General features: G+C 41.7%; 2 protein-coding genes across 2 annotated transcripts; one reads left to right on the forward strand and one right to left on the reverse strand.

Annotated features, from left to right (window-relative positions):
• Positions 1-829: 829 nt before the first annotated feature.
• On the reverse strand, positions 830-7,104 carry LOC110837148 (uncharacterized). The gene is made up of 2 exons (XM_022078993.2): positions 6,513-7,104; positions 830-3,310 (listed from the first exon to the last, which is right to left on the reverse strand). Exons 1-2 carry the CDS (start codon positions 6,525-6,527, stop codon positions 2,621-2,623), a joined length of 705 nt encoding a protein of 234 aa, XP_021934685.1. The 5' UTR covers positions 6,528-7,104; the 3' UTR covers positions 830-2,620.
• Positions 7,105-9,308: 2,204 nt separating this feature from the next.
• LOC110837163 (uncharacterized) lies at positions 9,309-16,246 on the forward strand. Its single transcript, XM_022079019.2, has 3 exons — positions 9,309-13,007; positions 13,726-13,931; positions 14,598-16,246. Exons 1-3 carry the CDS (start codon positions 12,888-12,890, stop codon positions 15,298-15,300), a joined length of 1,029 nt encoding a protein of 342 aa, XP_021934711.1. The 5' UTR covers positions 9,309-12,887; the 3' UTR covers positions 15,301-16,246.
• Positions 16,247-23,371: the final 7,125 nt, after the last annotated feature.

Raw genomic sequence — 23,371 nt, forward strand, 5'->3', positions numbered from 1 at the left:
CCTCCATCCTTTGCACGTGTCCGTATGTGTATATATGGTCCCATTTCCTCTATTCTTTTTTGTTTCCGTCAATATTATTATATCCATCTCTAGTTGTTTGATGTGGTCCACCACCACCTGGATTTTATTTCCTAATCCTTGTGCGTTCCATGTACCCATATTCATCTTCCATGTTCGTCTTCCTGGGTTCCACTTCCGAGGCCTATTTTTATTGGGCTTTTATAGCATTGTGATTTTTTCCGACGGGTGAGGAGCTGGCCCACCGCGTCAACCCCCAACCTGGAGGACCAGGTGATTTTTCCTCAGGGTATTCTTCCCCTAGCCTTCTATCACTACAAGGCAGCAGTGTCTGGTTTTGGTTCCCCCCCCCCCCCCCCCGGGGTATTTTATTTCCCCGGTACCCCCCATTTCTCATATTATATGTGGTTTGGAGAATGGTGTCGAGGTTATCGATGGTAGTACACCTCGAAGTTTTGTGAATTTCTTAGCTTCGAGAGGCGATCCATCTTCTGCATTTCTCTGTAAGTGGGGAGGGGCATGGCATTGAAATATAAAGAAATGTGTTTTGAATAATTCCTCTAGACGAGAAAGACGTCTAGTACGGTTAGTCATGCACCAATGGCTCTGCTTTTGCCCCCTCCTGTAAAAATTAAAGCGTTGAAAACTTTCATCTCTTTACTTTTGGTGGCAGGCCTGCTATTCGCTTGCACGACGTAATCCTGACAGGAGTACAGACTTTTTGAGTTCTCTAATAATAATTCGACTGGAAACTGGGATAGGACGAGTTTCGAGTATTCATTGTTACAACCAACATAGAAATAAATACAAATTTATGTTGTAGTGTTTCTGGACCATTTATTAGTGTCGATCAGTAGTTTAATTATGCCATTTCAGAACAATTGCGATATTTTACAGTACTCAGTGTTTCAGATGTAACAGATCAACGATTTATCAGATCTTTTGCATTCGTCAGATACTAGAGAAAAAATGGGATTACGATACGTCAATTGTTTATACATTTCAAAAAAATCTTACGACTCTGATAAGAGAGAAGGGCCATTTAATATTCTTATTGAATTTGGTGTACCAAAGAAGCTGCTGAGTCTAATAAAAATGTGCTTAAATGAAACCTGTAGCAAAATTCGAGTAGGTAAAGATTTATCTGAGTCGTTCTTCATCTCCACCATGCATATTCAATGTTAGATTCCACATTCGTCGCTCTGAGAGATAAATATGAAGATTAAAGACGTTTATAATTTTCCGGTTCTTAGCAATAACACCACAAGATCAAATATTTTGAAGTGGACAGAACAAAAAGAAACATTTTCTGTTAAATTTAATTTCGAATAAATGTTTTCTAATAATAATTCCTGGTTACAACTCATTCAGTGATGATACATTAAGAAGGCTATTACAAGAGCTTTAATCAAAAAAAAATACATTTTTATTAAACATTGTAGGACAAATACAACAACATTATATACAAATACAGAATTTAACAATAGCAACAAATTAAAAATGGTTTAAATAAAAAAAATTACTTCATGAATTATTTTGTAGTTTGTTTTAAATACCAAAAGAAATACCTACGTGCATAAATTGAGTAAGCCCACAAGGCAGAAGGAAGTAATGTTTATATGGAAGTTGTCTTGCGACAAGAAACATATATTCGATGACGTCAACTTCAAAATGTAATATATATAATATATCGCTTGCATTTCAATTGTGGGGCGACTAATTCTTGTTTCCTGGAGGGTTGTTATTTTGTGATTTTAATTGTTACCATACGAAAAGGTAGATGCTTTTCGTTTCTACAATTTCGTCGTGAAAAATGTTTGTTTTATTGACAAGGCAGTGAAATGAAACGCGAATATACCAAGTATGAGAAAATGTATGAGTATAAAACGAACATACGTACTCATTAAGAGACTTTTCTCGTAAACTGAGCACAAGATCAAAGTTAGAAAACATTTGAAGTCAAGATGTTGTGACCTTGAGACAATCATTCGGGACAATCTGTAATTAAAAACCAGGCCTCGTTGATTGTTTAACATTTTCTTCAATTTCGTGAGCACAAAGTTGATTTCTGATGATGGCTGTCTTCTGGATTGTTGCGTCGTGTAGTCTGCTAGAAGCTTACCGACGTTTTAGAGATCCTTGCTGCCTCCATCTTCAGGGCGATGAGTAAATTTTTACCAGACTAGACGGCGCAACAACCCAGAAGACAGCCATCTACCGACTCACCGCCGTGAAAACCTCAAATCCTACATTGATTTCTGGTCGTTACGGAACATACCGGTTTAGTGTTGATGCAGGCAGATTGCGTCCAGCGTCACAGCCATGAGAACCTCAGATCTCATCTTAGTGTGTCACCGCGTTGTATTGTAATGTAAAGTGTTTCAAGTCGTAAGTAATCTGTTCAAGTAGCGGGGAAGTAATGGGACTTCGAGGTCGTTTGCTGTTGCCGTGTTACTCCGTTAAACACGACATGTCAATGAATCTGGTGTTGGGTCAGCCTCATACGGGTTACTTCGGTCTGTTGACCAAAGGAGACTTTGGCAAAGTTCGCGTCAGGCAGAAGGAAAATTACAAACACTCCGCATCTTCTAGTCTCTTAACCTTACTTCCCCTTCGGGTCTTCCCCGTAGCCCTGTATATTGTTCGTCCTACTGTCTGGACCAGATCCGTCGTAAGTCGTCTCTACAGACTTCGTAATACTGTAATTATCAGCTGATCCAGCGGTACTGGAGCTCGCGTCACTTCCGCTGTTTTGGTATCGATGTGCTGTTTGACCGAGGTCACCGGTTTGAGTGTACTCGTTGACACCGACGGATTCGGGTACGACAGTTCCCGGGTACTTCCCTGCAGAGCCAACCGGACCCGAAACCCCATAGCTGGCCCCAACAACGACACCGATAGACCCCTCGTGGTGCCCGATCGTGGCTCCTGTTCTGCCGGTACCGCTGGGGTAGCCGTCATAACCAGCCAGTGACCTCCCGGCGTCGTACAGAACGAGCCCCACAGGGGCCGCTTGGTGCTGTTGCAACTGGACGGGCACTGGCACGGGGACTGGTTTCGGATATAGAACTGGCACGGGGACGTCTCGCCGAATTGGGTATGGGACTGGAATTGGGACGGCGACGGTTTTAGTGACTCTGACGGTTCGTACCGGCAGCGGGAACTGAATGGTGTGAGTGGTCTCTTGCGCTCTGCCGAGGTCGATGGTCTCAACTTCGTGGGGATAGCCATCAAGCTGTCCATAGAATGAAGACGAGCACGTTGCCAAGATCGCCATCAACTGGAAGAGAATCTGAGAAAAAGAAAAGAGTATCGTTCGGTTTACCACCAGTTCCTTTCGTTTGCCTGTGTACACATCGTTTGAATGACTTCAGGACGATACCATGACAACGGCACGGAACAACCACGGAGTCTAGTAGTGACACAGGAAGGGAATGTGGTCGAAATACGAAACTGTTTTCAGCTCAGGTTTAAATAAGAAAAAAAAATATTCAATCAATTACTGGCTTTGCAAAAGAGTGCATGAAAATATGAACGGGAACTTTTTTTCATAGCGAAAGAAACTGTCTTATATACAAACATTAGAACTCAGAAGAGCTGATTCAGTTAAAACTGAAATTAGATATTTGAATTAAAAATTTCATGTGTATTCTAATCACTCTGTACTTGTTTATAATGGCCATAAATCATGGAAAATTACTTCTTTAAATTTAAAATAACCGTGCGTCATTATAATGTAAAAATAATTTGTAACTTTCACTTAATATTGTTAAAGAGTTCACTTTTATCATCATTAACGGCAGTTTAAGCCTCAGAAACTTTCTACCAATTATATTACGCTTAACCTGCGTGTTATGAGTTTTTGTTCCTTGCTGTGAAAGCATGTTTCTTTTCGTCAATGTCTTCAGATTTTTCATCTGAAGACGTGGTCTTCTGTGTCTATTGGCTTCTTCTTGTAGAGTGGTTTTTTCACTACATAAGTGCATTCTTTGTTTTATACTCAATTAGCACCAAGTTCTACAAAATTCTTTATTTCAAAATTTGTTTTTATCACTATTTAAAAGTGTGTCAATCAGTAAGAAGAAGCCATTACACGCAGGTAAGAACCCACCAGTCCATGTGTTTAGAGAAAAAAGATAACTCTATAAAATATCAAGTGAAAGCTACGTTATAATAGGCGAAGAGTTTCCTCCGGTAACTCCACTCTACTGAAATAAGTAAGTTGCTTAAGAGACGGTCTTCTTCTCAGCTTCGTGTTTTTTTCTGGACTGCCTTGGAACCTGTCTTACCCACTGTTGTCACTAACGAACTGTGTCCTGAAATTCGCCAGCCCACCGTCCAGTGATCTGGTGTTAAATTTATTATAAAGAATGTTGGTGTTACGTTAAATAGTAAATTGTAGTTTCACTGAAATGTTCATTACTTAGTCAGCCCTGTCGTCTTGTATGATGCTTTAATTACGTGGTATGGGGAAATTTACATTGACTTAGAAAAATAAATTGGAAAGTATTCAAAGAAAAGTTTCATATCGATATTTTACGTGATTATTATTTGTTTTTGAATCTTTTAAATTTTTCAAATATCTTTATGATTCATTTCTTATTACTGATCTTAAGGGCAAAATGAATTGCCATTCCATTGCTCGTATTTGTGTGTCTACAAGAGAAATTATATAATTCTTTGCTTTGGTCCAGCAGTTCTCGATTTGAATCATTACGACATTTGTCCTTAACCATTTTCTAAAATATTGTAAAACAAGAGTCAAATGTCAAGGCGTAATATTAGGCATATTCTCCTCAGCCATTTTGTGCACAAACGCCCTATGAATGCTACAAATATTTCCCTTTGAATTCTGAATTCTTCACCCTCTTACATGTATTAATATACATTCTGCTTGACTGCAACAGTTGATACAATATCATGAACACATGAGTATTGGAACCAGAAGCCTCAAATGAAAGCTAATGCTTCATTAATACGATACTAAACGTTTCGGCGAATGAATACTTTGCCTTGTCTTGGACACCCTCTCCCCACCCTCCAATCCTAGAGCTGAGGGTGTGGGGGGCTGTTTTGGGGCCGTACTGATTACAGTGAACAGTTACATATAAATAAATACTAAGTCCTGATTGAAAATACGACATTCTCTCAGGAACTACTTTGTGGCTAACAGATGAAGCCGGAGAGAAGAAATTTGAGGTTATGTTCTTGTAGTAAAAGTAATAGAGGATAATAACGGGAATTTATTGAAACGTGTCCCAGTTCTTTCGCGAATAATACGACGCAGACATTGGTTCAGGATGTAAGATACAGTGGTCTGGTGACACCGTGGCACTTCCTTGGAGGAACTTTAGACAGGACCGACATTAGAAGCCGATGGTTTCGGAACACGAAGTAGGCTTGATGTTAGACGTTCGGTCAACAGCTAGAACCATTCAGATTACAGAGACGCAGAGATCGCGAGTTTAAGTGTGTGTTCCCTGGCACGGATTGCATTTATAATTCGTATTGCTAGTTAATCATAATCGTAACAATGTGTCTCGTGCCGAAATGCAAATCATTGGTTGACTGACGCTGGACTTTCAAATCAGCTTCTGTCTTGGTCCGTGTTCTGTCGATGAACACAAAAACTGTCACTGTTTTGACGTTACTAAACTCCTTCAGCTGATGTATCATTGTCGTATAAACCACATTAACTCTAAATCTCCTCCGCTATTACGTCATCACTGTTGTTAGTAACTGGGGCGACAATGTCCAGAAATTCTGTATTGTTGTATGTAAGAAATCAGACAAATTACAAGTAGATTTAAGGTTTACATGCGTCATGTTTGTGTTTTGGATTAAAATATATAATAAAATACAGGTCAATACACAAAACTATATTTGGGTGTTAAAATTTAAAATTTTAAATTAGCGCTATTCATCACTATAAGGATGTTACATTTGCGCGCTTTTCTTCATTTCACAACATGTTTCGATGTAATACATCATCTTCAGGTGTTGTTTTTTATTTAAAACTGTTTTATATTAAATGCATGCCTTTCAATAATTTATTATTGTAATATGTTTTGCTGGTCTTCTCGTTTTTCCCATCTTATGTTTGTTTTGAAGTATGCTGTAAACCAATGTGATAAAATTTGGGAGTTATTCATTTTATATGCAAATAAGTTTGGAATATACATCCTTATAGTGATGAATAGCGCTAATTTTAAATTTTAAATTTTAACATTTAAATTTTAAATTTTAACACCCAAATATAGTTTTGTGTATTGACCTGTATTTTATTATATATTTTAATACAAGTAGATTACCTCATTTTCTAAAATATTTTCTCACATCCTTGACACTTACCATAAGCTACGACGTAACAATTAATTCAGTAGAGTGCGATTTATTCATCGTCATTAAATAACCTACAAATAGTATCGTCCCTCCCGGCACAACATGTAGTTGATACAGCATCTTACTGTGAACGAGAAAATACAGCAACTCACCATCGCTGTGTCCATTTTTCCTCGCAAGCCAATTCGTGTCTTGTCAACGAGAAACTGAGTCTTCTCAAGTTCTAGGCCACCTTTATATAAACACGACGTGTTGCCAGAGAAACAACTTGCCTTTCATTGGTGAGAAGGCAGTGGAACGGTTTTACCTGCCGTCAAGAACAAAACTGGAAACACTTTCTCACTACGAAAAGCGAACAGAAGAAGATCAGGAATGAGAGGCTCAGTTCACATTGAGACGCAGAGCCGTCGTGGACGCTTCAGGTCTGATTACGCCCGCACTCCTCGCTCGGGACCGGAATTAACAATACGAAGCATTGTGGGCGTGTTCTAAAACTTCCAACATGGTCGAAACATATATTTCACGTCTTTGTGTTCATATCTAAATATTATTAGAATGAATATACCAAGAAGGGGCATGTAGCCCGCGATCAGCGATGACGTAATCACGAAGGATTCCCCCATATATTTGCGATGTAGGCTAGGGAGTTTCCATGCGGGCCCTGCGAATTTTGGTTTCCTGGTAAAGGCACTTTGATATCATCTGATTTTGGACGAAATTGGAATTTGTAAACACAGATCAGTAAAGGTAATCAATAACAAATTTAATAAAAATCCGTTCGTTCATTTGATCTCGAATAGTTAGATACGGACAGACGAGCCGATATATCGAAATTAATAGCGTGTTTACAACATTCAGTTCGAAACGAGTCTGAAATTGGATCGCGTAAAAATGTGGAGCGAAGGTTTGGACTGGATTAAGCTGGCTAGAACTAGGATCCAGTTCCGGTGTCTCTGCACTCACCGTAATGAGCTTTCGTGTTCCGTAACATAACAGGAATTTCTTGACCAGATGAGCGACTGACAGATCTGTTGTTTGAACGTTGTGGACTCGATTATAGTCTGACATCAGGCGCGGGTTTTATTGATAATTTTAGTCCAATGAGAGGCTATAAGTCTCGAGCAATTGAACCTGGCGCCATCAACTATCTGCACGTCACCTCAAAGCCCAGATTAATTACGTCAAATTAAGCAGTCGTGGCCTGTTTGAAGAAAGGTAAAATGTATACGTTTTCCTATGTTTCTTTAGAACGTGACCTTTGCTAACGGCCGAGTAATTCCTAGACAAAGATTCCCCACGCGGGGGATTCCCAGCCCAATATAAAATATTACGAAAATCTACTTAGCAGTTGTTACATGTTGACAGACAGACAGACAGACCAATAGATACGGCGAAGCCAGACGACGTGTATTTTTAAAATTCTGAGTTTCGAAAGCGCCTAACAGCAGATCTTGTGGCAATGAGTACCAAGGCCGGATTACCGCATGAAGAGGCGTTAAACCGAGTGTGAACTTGCTCTACTTTGCTGCTGTAAAGAACGCACGTCTTTTGCCGTGAAGGGCAGAGCGAGACGCGATCACGGTCGACCCCCCCCCCCCCCCCTCTCTCAGAGCGAATGTTTCCGCATCGTGAGCATTCGCCCACGTCCTGCATAATCGAACCCAGGTCAAGCTTCGAAAAGTCACTGAACGAACACATTGAGCTGTCTTATTTACTTTCTCACTTATTAATTCCATGGAGCTGAGCATTGCCGTGTTCACAAGAGCCCGCCACTGGTCCCTATCCCGAGCCAGATTAATCCAGTCCACACCACCCCATCATATTTATTTAAGATTCGTTTTAATATTATACTCCTCCCACTTACGTCTAGGTCTTCCTAGTGGTCTCTTTCCTTCTGGTTTGCCCACCTGTATGCACTCCTTTTCTCTCACGTGCGAGCTACATGCCCTGCCCATCTCATCTTCCTTGATTAGATCAGTCTAATTATATTTGGCGAGGAGTACAATTTATGAGTCTCCTCATCTGTGTGAATTTTTCAGCTAGAAAATTCTGTGTTCTTGTCTGATTCTGCCAGGTTTGTGACTGGATCGAACTTCGTGTGTTTTTTCTGTAAACATTTCCCACATCAGCATTTTGCCGGCATAAGCTTGCGGCGTACAGATTGAGAAACATTTCCTTAAAGGGTTTAGGGGCTGAGAAATGAATCTGATCACGCACGATGTCAAGCCAAGACAGACGACTGTCGGGAAGGAAGTTTCTTATCAGACGGAAGGGGGCGTTCGAAAGCGTTTGTATGTAACCACTGAACCATTAACTGCGATAAGAAACCAGACCGAGCACGGAACTGTTGCTCTCGTATCCTCAGCTTTAAAAATCGGAAGCCAAACCTCCTCCCACATATTGAAAAAAGAAGTTTTGTTTAAACAGTTTTCTCTTTGCTTAAACTACAAGTAGAGACCAAATAATAGATCGGATGTATCCGTCAGGACTTTCCCCCACGTTTAACCGCAACGGATTTCCATTAAATTTGGTAACGGAACTACCAACACTAAAAACTGCCGAGAAAATTTACCTTCGTTTCGTTATGGGTCATTTTAAAGCAAACTTTATATTAAATTCAAATCTAAGGCATCCATTTTCAGAGTACATAAGCAACGGATTACTAGACTGATCAAAAGGAGAATCAAATATGGACACAAGAAGTCTACGAAGAGAGAATCGAACCAGAGGCCTCTCGATAACGAAGTACCACACTCGTAGCAGCACTTCCATGTCCTATTCCTTATTTCAAGGTCACCCGAAGGCAGGATCGGAGGACGCTCTGGTCAGATACTGCAGCCCGGATCACCACACGACTACGAGACGTTCCGATGTCCCCGAAGAACCTGTCACGAGTTTACGTCATTCGGAAGCAGAGAATCTGATGTTTGTTGTGATCTTCATTAAGGCAATGAAAGTAATATAATAATTAGTCTCTATCTTTGTTTATGTCGTGTTGCCAGCACTGATTCTGCGAGCAGCTCCTCGTTTCGGACTCAAACCTATTAATTCTCCTGCTACAAGCGAAAGTCCATCCTTTCACTGCTACGTACAGCTTCACGGTAGCTTCAATTAAAGTAAGAACAGTTGATCGTTCAGTGACGAGGTCCTCCAGTAACAATTCAAACGCTGTCTTATACACGGAAGGAGAGAGTTTTTTTATATCAGAACCAACCACCTCTACCGAGAAATTGCAAGTCGCTCTCGAAACGTCCAGCGTTCGATTACCGGCAACAACACGAGTCCATAAATGACTTTGGCAAAAGATGTTAATGAACGATACTAGATATTCAAAAAAATATTGTAGAATTCTGCAGGGAAGTGTTTTGAAATGCGTTGCTCGGAGCAACTGAACTTGGTCTGTTGCAATGAAGTGAGCGTGGGCTCGCGTTTTGTCCAGGAAGGAAATGTTCGCGGGAGAGAGCAAGTTTAATTATTATCAGCGCCGTTATCAAGTGACAGGGTGAGGAGAAAGGCTTTCTTTAATCGTGATTAACTTTACCGAAATGTAAGAGATTGTGTTTGTTAGAGCCGAGGCTGTAATGACAGCCAGTGGATGGACAAATCTCCTACTTCCGGAGGTTCAACTGTTTGGGTTTTACACAATGGACGGCGTCAACTCCGTACCTTCACGAGTCCAGCTTTGCAGACACGAAAAAAATACGTCGTACAGTTAAAAGTTGGCCAGGAATTCGTCGCCATGACAACCTAAAATCCAAACCGAATCACAGGTATTATTTTATGTGATGATCCTTCATAATGAGAGAGAAAAGACCATCTTCTGTTGTTTAACGCTGTCTTCAAACTGACCATGGTCTACTGCACTGTCGTGAGGGTGAATACGTCCCGATCTGGTCTCTGGGTTCAGCCACTGGGATCGTGTCAGATGTTTCTGGTTAAGTCTTCCGTGGCGTAACCGGTTTGACGCTGCCATTACACACTTGGGATCTTGATTGCTACTGCTTTTTACGTTGGGACACCTTCTAGACCAGTGGTATTCAACCTTTTTTGTTCGCGTACCCCGAGATATAATTTCTCTTCCAACTTTGTACCCCCAAAGTTGTTGGTGTATAATTCAAGTTATACATAGTATATAATCTACATCTAAAATAAATTAAATAAATTACATTACTGATTACTCAGTATTTATCATAAAATAATATATTTTTTTAAAATTTCACGTACCCCCTAAGATGTCTTCGCGTACCCCCAGATATAATTTCTCTTCAAATTTGTACCACCAAAGTTGTTGGTGTATAATTCAAGTTATACATAGTATATAATCTACATCTAAAATAAATTAAATAAATTACATTACTGATTATTCAGTATTTATCATAAAATAATATTTTTTTTTTAAATTTCACATACCCCCTAAGATGTCTTCGCGTACCCCCGGTTGAATACCACTGTTCTAGACGCAGCTGTAACCTCTCTCTCTAGCTCCTTGGGTGCTGTCCCTCGCAGTTACAACATTTCGGAAGACGACCTCTACTTTCCTTCTTGGGGCATTCTTGGAGGCGGTGGCCACCCCCACACCGGAGGCATCTCGGTGGTCGCCTGCGGTAGACCCGCATGTGGCCGAAGGTCTTGAAGTTGGAGCAATGCCTTAGTACAATTTGGGACCCGTAGGTTTCCACTTTTATGTCTGTGTTGAAGAGGTCTTAAGGTCGAATATGGTTGGTGACTTCTGGCAGGGTGACAAGGAATAGGGGCATGGTTACAATGGTAAAGAATTGCTCAGGAGAGGGGCTGTAGCTAGCGTCGAAGCCCAGTTCCTGCAGAACGACTACAGCATCTTCGAGACTGGTGCTTACGAGAACATTTCGGGTAACTGCATTGATAGGCTTATCGGATTCCGGGTAAGAGTTGAAGGGATAGAGTTTGCTGTTGTTAAAATGTGACAGCGTCGTCTAATAGCCTTCCATTTTGTGGGTAATTATGAGGGGGTTTCTTTTCTTTTCGAAAGGATATGAGATTAATTGAGAGGTCAGGATGATTGCCGTGATAAGAGCGAAGGAGTTCCGACTTGGAATTGAAGAAGCTACCTCGAGCTGATGCAATGGATTACCCTGAGCCGGCTTTTTCCATCTTCCTTGATCCAGCTGAGTCCTCTGGCCTTCTGACAAGCTTGATCTCTTCCTTCGACTTCCGGAGGCTGTGACCTCTATCTGTTGTTTGGCCTGTGGAGTAGGTTGAGGAGTGCTGGGCGTGTGGTCATCCTGGAGTGAAGTCTTACGGAATTAAACAGAGTTCATCGTTCGTATTTAGTTACCAGTGAAGCACTCGAGAAGCGATTAAAAAGTATTTTTATTCAGTTCTTGTCAGTCGGCTATGGTTATTTCTTCTACCACTCCCGTAATCTACTCCCAGTTCGCAGGAAGTTCAGTGTAGGAACTAAACGACACGTTTCCGGAAGAGATGAATGGACTGTTATCAAATCTGTACGGTATCGAGAACATTGCTGAGTAAAATAAACGAATTGGAAAGTTTCTTTTTTAATTCGCGTGGCAAATAGAAGCCTTAATGATGGGCGTTTTCGGGACCCTGTCGATAGTCAAAGGAAGTGTTAAAAAGATTAAGACACCGCGTGGTAAGAAGAAGATAGGACGTGAAAGATATTTAAGGAGAATTCTTGATTAAAGGATATTTCGTGACCACGTGCCTGTGAGAATTTGGGTAACGCAGTGGTTGTTGAAGACGGGAAGTTGGGTGGCAATAGGCTTTGTCTAGTCTGCATCCGTCTTCCCGTTTTGGAAGTGTGATTTCGTCTCTGTGCGTGTGTTTTTATTATTTTGTATCTGCCTTTCTGTGTAACACAGTAGTTACACTTGCGAATATGAGGAATTTAGCTACTTCACGTAACAAATTATGAGATTTTCCGCTGAATTTTCAGCTAGAGTCACACCAGAATGTTTACTGCTCGTGTTTACTAGTGGATGTTTTGTTGATTGTCATGAACCTCTCTAGGCGAATGTGGGCCAATTCCTCAAAGAGGATAGGCTAGGATCTTTTAATATTTGTGTGAAAGCAACTCATAATGTTCCAGTCAATGAATTAGCGTATTTCTTGAGGTTCTTGGTTCGTGTACGATATTCCTGATGTGGTTTTCCGTCGGAGTAAAAGAGGGATGGTACATGAACACATGCCTTAACCACACGCTTACCCAGCAAACGTGCCACTAGATACTTTCACCATTAATGACTGTTTCCTTCTTAAATCCAGATAAAAATTTTGTGCCGTTGAAGATCCAAGAGTCGACGTTCTAATGTCCGGCTAAAATGAAGACTTAAAATGGTTCCGAAATGTTTTGCAGTTCCGAAACAAGGTAGATCGTGCAGCCGTTGGTTTCATTGCTGCCCTCTGCTGGTTTATCCTCGTAGAATGTTCTTGCTGAGATGACCAGGAAATTGACGACGACAGGAGAAATATGAAAGGAGACGAATTTGAAACGAAACAGTGATGTTGATTGAGGATCGACGTTTGGAATGCGTGGCTTGTGGAAACCTGGAGGAGAAAGGATGTTTCCTATAAATATTGGAGCGGAAGGCATTGCAGGGCAGAGCTTCTGGAGACCCACAAAAGAAATGTCTACCACAGCGCGACTGGTAAGCGACAAAACTCATGTATTCATCTTTACGCCAATGAAAATATTATGGCTAATTCTGAATAATAAATTTTTAAGAAGGGCCTAATTTTGTGTAATGTTATTGTCCTCCGAAACGTCTTGCTACGTATCATTTACAAATATTTGAATTATATTTATGAATATATAAATATATAATGTCTTTTTTTTGGTTCCAACTGAGTGTCTCTGTGGTAGTTGCATACATTTATATTAGCAGTGTAGACATTTCTGATTGTAATTTTACGTTCAACTTTGTATATGTGTTTCAGATATTCATGTATAATAGAATAATCCTCAGCACTTCGGAATTTAAGAGAGCTTGAACCTCACTCGAGCTGATTACTATCCGCTAAGCCAAGAGGCACCTCGTCTCGGTCTTAGGATTCTGCGAACAGACAATCATGCTTTTCTTATGTACTTGTTCTTTTCCCTATTTATACTTTACTTAACCACGCTTTATCAGCAGCTCGAATGAATTAGAAGGCATGTGGAAGGAAGAGGTCGTGGCCTGATTTAAGGTACTACCCCTGAAATTTCCTGGAGGAAGTGAGGAAAACCACGAAAAACAGCAGTCAGGATATACGGTCTCCTGGCCGAGACTTGAACCCGGGACCTCTCGACCGCGACACTTACGCATGTGCTGACTGATCTAGGAGAACGGACGTACGATTACTCAGATGTGTCCCTTTGCCTTGCAGGTGGTATTCCTGCTCCTAAGTTTTGTTTTCCTGGCGAAGACGGAGTCTGAACAAAAGAATAACAAATATAAGAGAACTGTTGTCATCAACGCAGATAAAGGCGGAAGGGTCGACTCAAGAAGTATTTCTGATAACGGTGGCTACAGGGGCACAGAAGATAGAGCCGGATACGCAGGTGGCAGCATTGCCGATCATCTGGGACAGGGGTAAGGACAAGCAGTCGTACGTGTCCGCCGGTATTGGTCTTGCTCGTTACCGCGGGTACTGATGGGGGTTTGCAGAACTTTTAAATCGGTTATTCGCCTTTCTTGCCTGTTATTTAAAATATTTCGATTTGAAAGAGAAATATTTTAAAATGCTGGCAAATAAATGTCCTGTAATGTTCATCAATGATCAATTTAGAAACGTGTAATCCTATGTAAGTCAGTTTGCTGCAGATTTCCGATTCGATTTCAGTTGTTTTTACTAATACAGATAAATGTACCACTAAAATGACAATCGAAGATGGCTGTCTTCTGGATTGTAGCGCAGTGTAGTCTGGTAGAAGTTTGCCAGAGTTTCGGATGTCCTTACTACGTCCATCATCAGGGCGATTAAACCTTTGACACTTTGGTAAACCTCTACCAGAATAGAGGGCGCTACAACCCAGATTACATTCATCTACGGACTGAACGCTGCGAAAACATTAAATCTTACTAAAATGACAACCAATCACCTGAAGACAGGAGTAGTGCCATCTCCCGAAACATCGTGTTTATCAATAATACTTCAGAAAATGGACATTGTCCAAGAAGGTGTTGCTGTAATGCATGAAACACTTCCACAGTCGTTTAGTCGATCGTAAGTAACCGATAATACGTTCCTGTCGCCAGGTTCAGCACTGGCAATGGTCAAGCCGGAAGTGGAGGGCATCTTTTCGAAGCCTTCCGAGTGGCCCGCCCAATCTCCGTCCCTCAGTCTGTCCCAGTTGCGTTGAACCGTCACGTCCCTGTGGCTGTTTCCCAGCCTTACCCAGTGACCGTCCCTAAACTGTACCCAGTAGCTGTCCCTCATCCTGTGACAATTCCGGTTCCTCGACCCTACCCAGTGACCGTCCCTCGTCCCGTACCTGTCCCAGTAGTTGTCCCACATCCCATCGGAGTCCCCGTCCCAAAACCATATCCCGTTCCTTTTCCCCACCCTGTCCCCTTCCCATCCCCCTTCTTGGTCGGAGGCGGCGTACCTTTCAGCGGCTTCGGAGGAGAGGTCCTGAACTTTGGTCACGGTACAGCAGGTGTTTTGCTGGGACTTCCAGAAGGCCATGGTTTGACCACTGGATATGGACATGGCTTTCAGTTTCCCTTGTCGTCACCAGGATTCGAGCCATCAAACAGCGGTGCCAATAGTGACGGAAACACTCCTGAACCGGGCTACAGCTCTGAACCTGCGAAGGTTTCAGACAGCGGCCTTGCTTCTAGCTTCTCGTATCTTGAGGGCGGCAAAGGGGCACCTCCACCGACACAGGACGCCGGGCCTCCTCCCAGTGCTGCAGTCCCCGCGCCCTCACGAGATGGCTACCACCACGGTCCCACATAAGAAGAGCGATGCTGAAGACATTGTGAGGTTGGGTCTGAACATGAACTCGTTCCTCTCCTCCGCACCAACATCCAGGGTCCATTCTTTGCTTTATTCTGTCACTTACAAGGGTATCATGACTTAAACGTTATTATTCTTACTCGGGCGAGGCTGTGGGGGTATACAAAGACTGCAGTCTCTCAGACAGCGGTCGTCCAGTGAGCTTTGACATGCAACAATGGCACAACGTTCTACAACGTGTCTGAGATCTCGCTGAGTCTCGACTAAATTCTGCAGTCAGATTATCTCAACAGATTGAGACACTTTCCCTCGCCAAAACATTTTTGAATGAGGAAAAGATCGTTAAATATCTTCATTATGCTTAATTTTGCTTTCATATAAATGTATAATTTATTATTTTAGATATTATTAGATGGGTCAATTTAGCACAAAGACAATTAAAGATAAACAATTTTTAACAAGTATTTCAAAGAACGATTTATGAAAATTCCGTCAGGAAACAAAACCTCGTGTTAATCCCTATTTGTAATATATGCCTGTATCACAGCCTGTTTCGAAAGTGCAGAGTTGACAATTTTATAATTTCACATCTCTGGAAATAAAAAAAAAATATATGGCGAGAGCACTGTGGAGTAAAAGTCTAAAACGAACTTCTGAATTAGTAACACTGTTCAACAGAAATTTTAAACGTGTGCTAAACTGTTTCAATTTGGGATATCGCTTCAAATTCACACGCGCCTAAAGATTTATGTTTAAAACGCACTGACTGATACAAATATGAACGAAAATAGCTAAATCAGGCTATAGATGTCTCTCTTCATCCATCAAATATATACAATGTCTGTCGAACGCTACAGTTACTTGCAGTCTAAATTGGATAACCTTTCCAAATTTTATATATAGTTTTTTTTTCCAAATGTTTTAATTAAACAAATCATGAAATATATAGAGCAATATACAAATTACTTCACATGTGTTACGAAGTCTGAAAGAGCTCGATCACATTGTCTGAATAGAGGAATAATGGACAAATCTGGGGGGGAAAAATCACTTAATAATAATCTAAATATTTGGAATTCGAGTAATTTGCTGAAAATCAACCATATAAAATTTTTATTTCCTTAATATTAATTTTAAAAATTTCTTGAATGTAAACTGTAGCAAATTAAAACGCATTTCTCTGCACATGTGCCGAAGAAATTCAGAGAATCCATGAGAACTTCAGAAACGCGTTTTTTTCAGCGCACGTAAATTTCTCCCACTGACTACGTGCTACGATACAAATGGTCTGGTTTGTCTTTAATTTACTATTTACGATGGATCTTCCAGGCGACGTCATTATTTTAAAATTATTCAGTCAAAGAAAATATTGCGTATTCATCTGGGAACGCAGAATAAATATTTTTTGACTTTATTTTCACAAACTAGCAGCGCCATTGTGTAAACAGACCAAACATATGCATAGCCTAACTTTTCCGTAGTGTGCATGATGTGATACTTTGTAGACGAAGCTTCGTGTAAAAAAATAATAAAAATAAATAAAAATAAACCAGGCTTAATAAAACATCAGCTCACAGTAAACTGTTGAAAATTTATTATCCCATCCCGAAGCAGCAGTGACACCCCAGACATTCATTTGGGATATTCTGGGTCGAACTCCAGCCACGGTCGCAAGTGTCCTGATGACAAGCTTTATCATCATCAACACCAGAAACTGTTAGAATGGACAAATGACGGAGGGAGTCAGTCGAAAAAACTGAAGACAAGAGACTACATAGAAGAATTATGCATAAACGGGAGGATAATATTAAAATTGATATCTTAGGCGACTCTATTGTGCGCGGGATATGGACCTGTGGAGGGGTTTTGTGAACGCGGTAATGAACCTTAAGCTTCAATACAAGACGCGACATTTCTTGGGTAGCTGAGGGACTATTTGCTTCTCGGAAATTCTCCGCGGTGTTGCTTTGATATATCGTAAAATGGTTACCACATTCTGTACAGGCATGCACATTTAAGAACAAAATATTTGACCCAGAAGAATGACAACATTTCAGTTGAACTTCACAAAACATGGAGATTATTTCAAGTCATACGAACTAAAAATGAATTTGTCCGCTATATGTTTTAGCACAGATACGGAACACCAATTTTCATAACATCCCTTCAGCAGTTTCGATGACGAAAAACACTAACGGTCGAAAAGATTTGACTTCCACATCATGCTTTCATTTTATGGCCTGCATTAACGCAAACACAAGACAATCTAAAAGCGTGGTAATTGCCTACGTGACCCTCCAACAGCCACGAACCTAACCTAACCTTACGACTGCATCTCATAAAATAACGAGTGTCTGCATTGGGGAACATCTCCCCACAAGAAATGCTCACCCAAACGGGCCTTTCGTCTCGATAGGGACAGACATCGGGGACTGAAACGAAGGCAAATGAACGTCATGTCGTTGCACCTCAGGGTGTGGCTACAAGAGAAAGTGAAGAGCTGGCAGCGAGCGAACTTGAATTCGCACAGCCCGAGAAAGCATCTGAGTCTCCGAATCTAAATGGCGTTTCAGCGGTTACATGTCAAAAACTATCCGAGTTTCAGTCTGTTTTTGGGTAATGCATTCCGTGTCTTATGGGAGCAAAGTTTGTCTGTCAAGGCGTGAAGAGAGGAATGTTCTTAAGATATTTCAAGAAGCCGACCAATTTGTAAAATGAAGCTTGGGGTCTTTCATTATGACGTGAGAAATTGGCACCGAGATCAAGAAAAGAATAAATGTAAAGAAGACACTTAGACTATTCCGACCTGAATTTAGATGTTTTTCAAAGACCTGTCCGTTTGGGATCTGATGTGCGAAATATTTTTTTCATTATGACAAGCAAAGTTTCCGATGAAGTGAATCTTGCCTGAAAATCCTACTCTAGCTTTCTGTACGTGGCAGCCACCAGACCACCCAAAGGACACCGATATGAAGCCGGTCGCAGCGTTGAAATAAACTCGAATCATCAGGTGCAGCGGTATATAACGCAAAGGACTTACTTTTACACCCTGTATTCGGCACTGACTTGGCCCCGAGACAATTTGTCTCGTCGAAAATTCGTTTTATTTGAGACGTCTGAATTCAACTCCCAGTTTAACGCGTCTCCACTATTCTTTGCTGACATAACATTTACTTTGTAGTGAATGGAAGTAAACACATCGATGACTCTTAACTCGAAACAAATCAGAGGTGAAAGTGGCTTCAAAATACCTTCGCCTGAACGATAGATGAATACTTCCCAGTCGGACAGTTCCTAGCTTTCCATAGTATCAGCAATGATTGACAGTTCAACGTTTAACACACGGTGATGGTTCAGTCGAAACCAAAATCTCAGCTGAAATAAGAGACAGAAGGACAGACAGACATGGCCGGGTCCTTTTTATCTCACGCTACACCACGGTGGTCTAGCGGTTAGAACGCTGGCCTTGTAATCCTGGGGTCTCGGGTTCGATTCTCGGCGGTGCCCGAATTTATAACTTGTGTTGGGCAAGGCCATGGTCTAGGCAACACGGAGTTTTCCTCCGTGGCATCCCAACAATTACTCCATTCACACACACAGAAGAAGGCAATGGCAAACCACTTTTGGATCATCTGCCAAGAACGTATATGAACAGGTCCCAGTCCGAGAAAAGGATGGAAGGATCCTGTTCATATGGACCTGTCGTCAGACAGAACACTACAAATAAAAATAAAAACACCATGAACAACAAACCTTTCATTTAATAAAATGCCTATAACTCGCAGTTCGAATAAAGATCTTACACAAATGTGGATAATAATTTCTAAGCCTTCATCTGTTCCGCATATAAAAGGCCAGTGGACACCAAAATTTCTTCCCAGAACTTCTTGTAACATTGCATAACCTCGGCTCTCGGGGATTGACTTAGCAGTGTTGAAGGTGCCCCACACGTTTCGGCAAACATTGTAGTTGCCATCTTCAGGATGAACTCGCAACTGCAATGCTTCGGTTAAACATTAAATTCTGGGATTCTTCTTAAAAGACAGATTATGTGATACTGTTGTAAGAAATATTCTCTGAAGCGGAGATTACAGACGTTTTTCCCATCGACTAAAACCCGGACTTTTGCATACGGTCGAGTGTTGTACATTTAATCCGAAAAACCGACAGTTGGCAACCCTGCCCATGATCTGCGGGACGTGTGCTGTCGTCGATAGTGACGCCTTCTATCGTTTGTGGTATCAACTATTTCTTATCGCGTCACAATGAAGCAAATTACGTCATTATCGACAATGAAGTTTGTCTCTGTTACAAGAAACGGAGTTACAGAATTCTGTCACGTTGCTTGCACAGGTAATTGGATTTAGTTCTGAATATGACAAAAAAACTAGACTCCTTTTACAGTCACTAGAAATACTTTCACTTTTCGTGGAAAATCAGGTTAAGCTAAGAAATTCATTTCAAACGTATCTGCCATCTAGTAGCTGATGCTTAAAGTACCTGCATCCGCGTACTGAGATGGATCTACAGGAATTACTGCCAACTAACTAGATGGCTTAGGGTACCCGAAGGTTCATCACCGAATTAACCAAAGCCCTCCACCGGACCCTGTCCTGAGCCAACAAAATCCAGTTTCCTTCGACTCATATCTCCCATAGATCCCGCCTCAGATTATCCTCCCATCTATGTCTAGGTCTCCCCAGCGGTCTCTTCCCCTCAGGCTTCCCAAATAGTGGACCCAACCAACCAGATGGCTTACGGAACCCGAAGGTTCATCACCGAATTAACCAAAGCCCTCCACCGGACCCTTTCCTGGGCCAACAAAATCCAGTCTCCTTCAACTCCTATCTCCCATAGATCCCGCCTGAGATTATCCTCCCATCTATGTCTAGGTCTCCCCAGAGGTCTCTTCCCCTCAGGCTTCCCAAATAGTGGACCCAACCAACCAGATGGCTTACGGAACCCGAAGGTTCATCACCGAATTAACCAAAGCCCTCCACCGGACCCTGTCCTGAGCCAGCAAAATCCAGTCTCCTTCAACTCCTATCTCCCATAGATCCCGCCTGAGATTATCCTCCCATCTACGTCTAGGTCTCTCAAGAGGTCTCTTCCCCTCAGGCTTCCCAAATAGTGGACCCAACCAACCAGATGGCTTACCGAACCCGAAGGTTCATCACCGAATTAACCAAAGCCCTCCACCGGACCCTGTCCTGAGCCAGCAAAATCCAGTCTCCTTCAACTCCTATCTCCCATAGATCCACCTGAGATTATCCTCCCATCTACGTCTAGGTCTCCCCAGAGGTCTCTTCCCCTCAGGCTTCCCAAATAGTGGACCCAACCAACCAGATGGCTTACGGAACCCGAAGGTTCATCACCGAATTAACCAAAGCCCTCCACCGGACCCTGTCCTGAGCCAGCAAAATCCAGTCTCCTTCAACTCCTATCTCCCATAGATCCACCTGAGATTATCCTCCCATCTACGTCTAGGTCTCCCCAGAGGTCTCTTCCCCTCAGGCTTCCCAAATAGTGGACCCAACCAACCAGATGGCTTACGGAACTCGAAGGTTCATCACCGAATTAACCAAAGCCCTCCACCGGGCCCTGTCCTGGGCCAACAAAATCCAGTCTCCTTCAACTCCTATCTCCCATAGATCCCGCCTGAGATTATCCTCCCATCTACGTCTAGGTCTCCCCAGGGGTCTCTTCCCCTCAGGTGCACACCTCTTGTCCCATCCATGCGCGCTACATGCCCCGCCCATCTCATTCTTCTCGACTTAATCACCCTCACAATACTGGGGGAGAAGTACAGATTTTTAAGCTCGTCATCATGCAGTTTTCTCCAAGCCCCATCGTCTTCTCTCCTAGGCCCAAATATCCTCCTCAAACACCTGCAATCTGTGCTCCTCCCTCTGAGTCAGAGACCATGATTCACACCCATAGAAAACAACAGGCAGAATTATTGTTTTGTATATTTTAATCTTCAGGTTCTTAGAAAACAGACAAAATATTTTGAACTGTGAATTTAGTCTCCTTCTAATTTCCTCTTGAATGTCATTCTGATTTGTTAATGTTCCCAAATGTTTTAACTCTGTCACACTTCCAAAAGATTTCTTCGTCACCCTAAGATAATTTTGCCCTCCTGTCTGCTGACGGGATAATAACACGTACATAGTCGTCTTCTTCTGAATTTATTTCTAGCCCCACCTGTCTACTAGCTTCTAGTAAAACTTCTGTGTTCCTTTTAGGGACGAAGTCGGATTTTAGAGAAAATTTCAGGTTGATAACATTCACGGCCTGTACTCCTCACCTGACATTGATCCGTCTTTTGATGGGATCCAGATGTGGGCTGTTGTGTACGCGGAATGTCCTTCCTGTTCCAAGAATGTTTTGAATCTGTTAACCAGCTGAGAGACTCCCAGCTTCTGAAGAAAGACTTTCCTCCGCGGATGTGACATGGACGGGTTTGTTCATTCCCTTCTCATTTTGCGTCATTTATCTTCATTTCTGTCGAGCAATTTTCTCCAGGAACACAACTGCGATGCTGATGCTCCAGATGTTTAGCGATGAAGGCGATACAATTCTCTTGAAACGTCTGAATGTGGAGCTGGAACTGGATTAATAATCTCAAGAATTTCACCAAGTCACGCTTATGATCAGAACGAAGCTTTGTGTGTCGCCAACCGAACACAAGTGACGGTAGATGCCCCCAGATGAAAGGAAGCCGGGGGACGCTGTCTCCTTCGGGAGCCGGTGGTGAAGTGACTCGCCTATTTTACAAAAACCAGAATGTTCATCACTGTGTGCATAAAAGCCAAATACTGTAACGTGTTGTTGGTGCCCGAATTTATAACTTGTATTGGGCAAGGCCGTGGTCTAGGCAACAAGGAGTTTTCCTCCGTGGCATCCCAACAATTACTCCATTCACACACAGAAGAAGGCAATGGCAAACCACTTCTGGATCATCTGCCAAGAACGTATATGAACAGGTCCCAGTCCGAGAAGAGAAAAGGATGGAAGGATCCTGTTCATATGGACCTGTCGTCAGACAGAACACTAAATAAATAAATAAATAAATAATCTATTTTAATGCTGACTTTCCTGGATGGGCTAAGTACATTAAATACAGTCAAGATGACACAACAGATGTCAGCACATATGCGATGGAATCAAAAATGAATCGATACGTGAGCTATGTATCGTGAAGCTAATTAGCTTTTCCACACCTCTCATTAATTACTTCCAGCTGGGTCCAAATCCCCCCCTCCGATTTGTAATTAGTTTAGTATTTTATCTTATCTGCATTCACATATATCTTCCTAATTAAGAAATTTAAAAGCCTACAGAGTAGCGTTGAATTATTTTCTAAAGAAAGCCAAAGATTCTTTACTACAATCCCCTGGAAATAGGACCTTATCGACTATCTTATTATAACTATGTCTGCAACAAATTCATTTGACCCTCTGGCTCTTGTTTTGACTAGACATTATCGTATTTAGTTGTCTGGGGAATCAAAGAAAATTTACGGTTACGCGAGTTTCCTCAGGTACTGTCAGCGCTTGTAAAGTCCCCTGGAGTAATAACTTAATCCGTGTGTGTCAGCATTTTTGAGTTTCCTAACCTGCAATTAATCAGGCCTGAAGTTCATCTCCGCTGACAACAAGGTCCGTCATTGTACACGAATCTGACATAGTTGTGTTCGTGTTCCATTCTCACAACGTTACCCTCAAACCTCCTTTGCCGTCTTCCAAGAGATTTCCCACCAAGGATCTTCACACGTTCGTAAATTTACTTCTGTAAACCGAAACATCTTCGCAATTTGATATCCAAAATTGTTGACTAACTTCGACCTCATTTGACCGAAACATTTTTTTCCGGGAACTTCGTTTTGAAGTAATTGTAATTTTTCTTACGCCAGAGAAAGCGATCACTTTTATCAAATACATGACATAATTAATGCTTCATGTATCATGATCATCAGTTCATATATTACATTCCTTTGATACGTATATACAAGTGGAATACAAATTATTAGAAAATGTTCACGTAGAATTTCAGATAACTCCTCTCATAC

The sequence above is a fragment of the Zootermopsis nevadensis genome, unplaced genomic scaffold (genome assembly GCF_977971745.1).
Source record: "Zootermopsis nevadensis isolate Lab colony 2312 unplaced genomic scaffold, Znev_1.0 Znev_ptg000022l, whole genome shotgun sequence".
Taxonomy (NCBI): Eukaryota; Metazoa; Arthropoda; class Insecta; order Blattodea; family Termopsidae; genus Zootermopsis; species Zootermopsis nevadensis.

Coding starts and splice junctions, on each gene's coding strand:
- LOC110837163 (XM_022079019.2), top strand. CDS start 12,888: ATGCGTGGCTTGTGGAAACCTGGAGGAGAAAGGATGTTTCCTATAAAT. Junction 13,008..13,725: donor TGTCTACCACAGCGCGACTG/GTAAGCGACAAA, acceptor TTTGCCTTGCAG/GTGGTATTCCTGCTCCTAAG. Junction 13,932..14,597: donor GCCGATCATCTGGGACAGGG/GTAAGGACAAGC, acceptor TCCTGTCGCCAG/GTTCAGCACTGGCAATGGTC.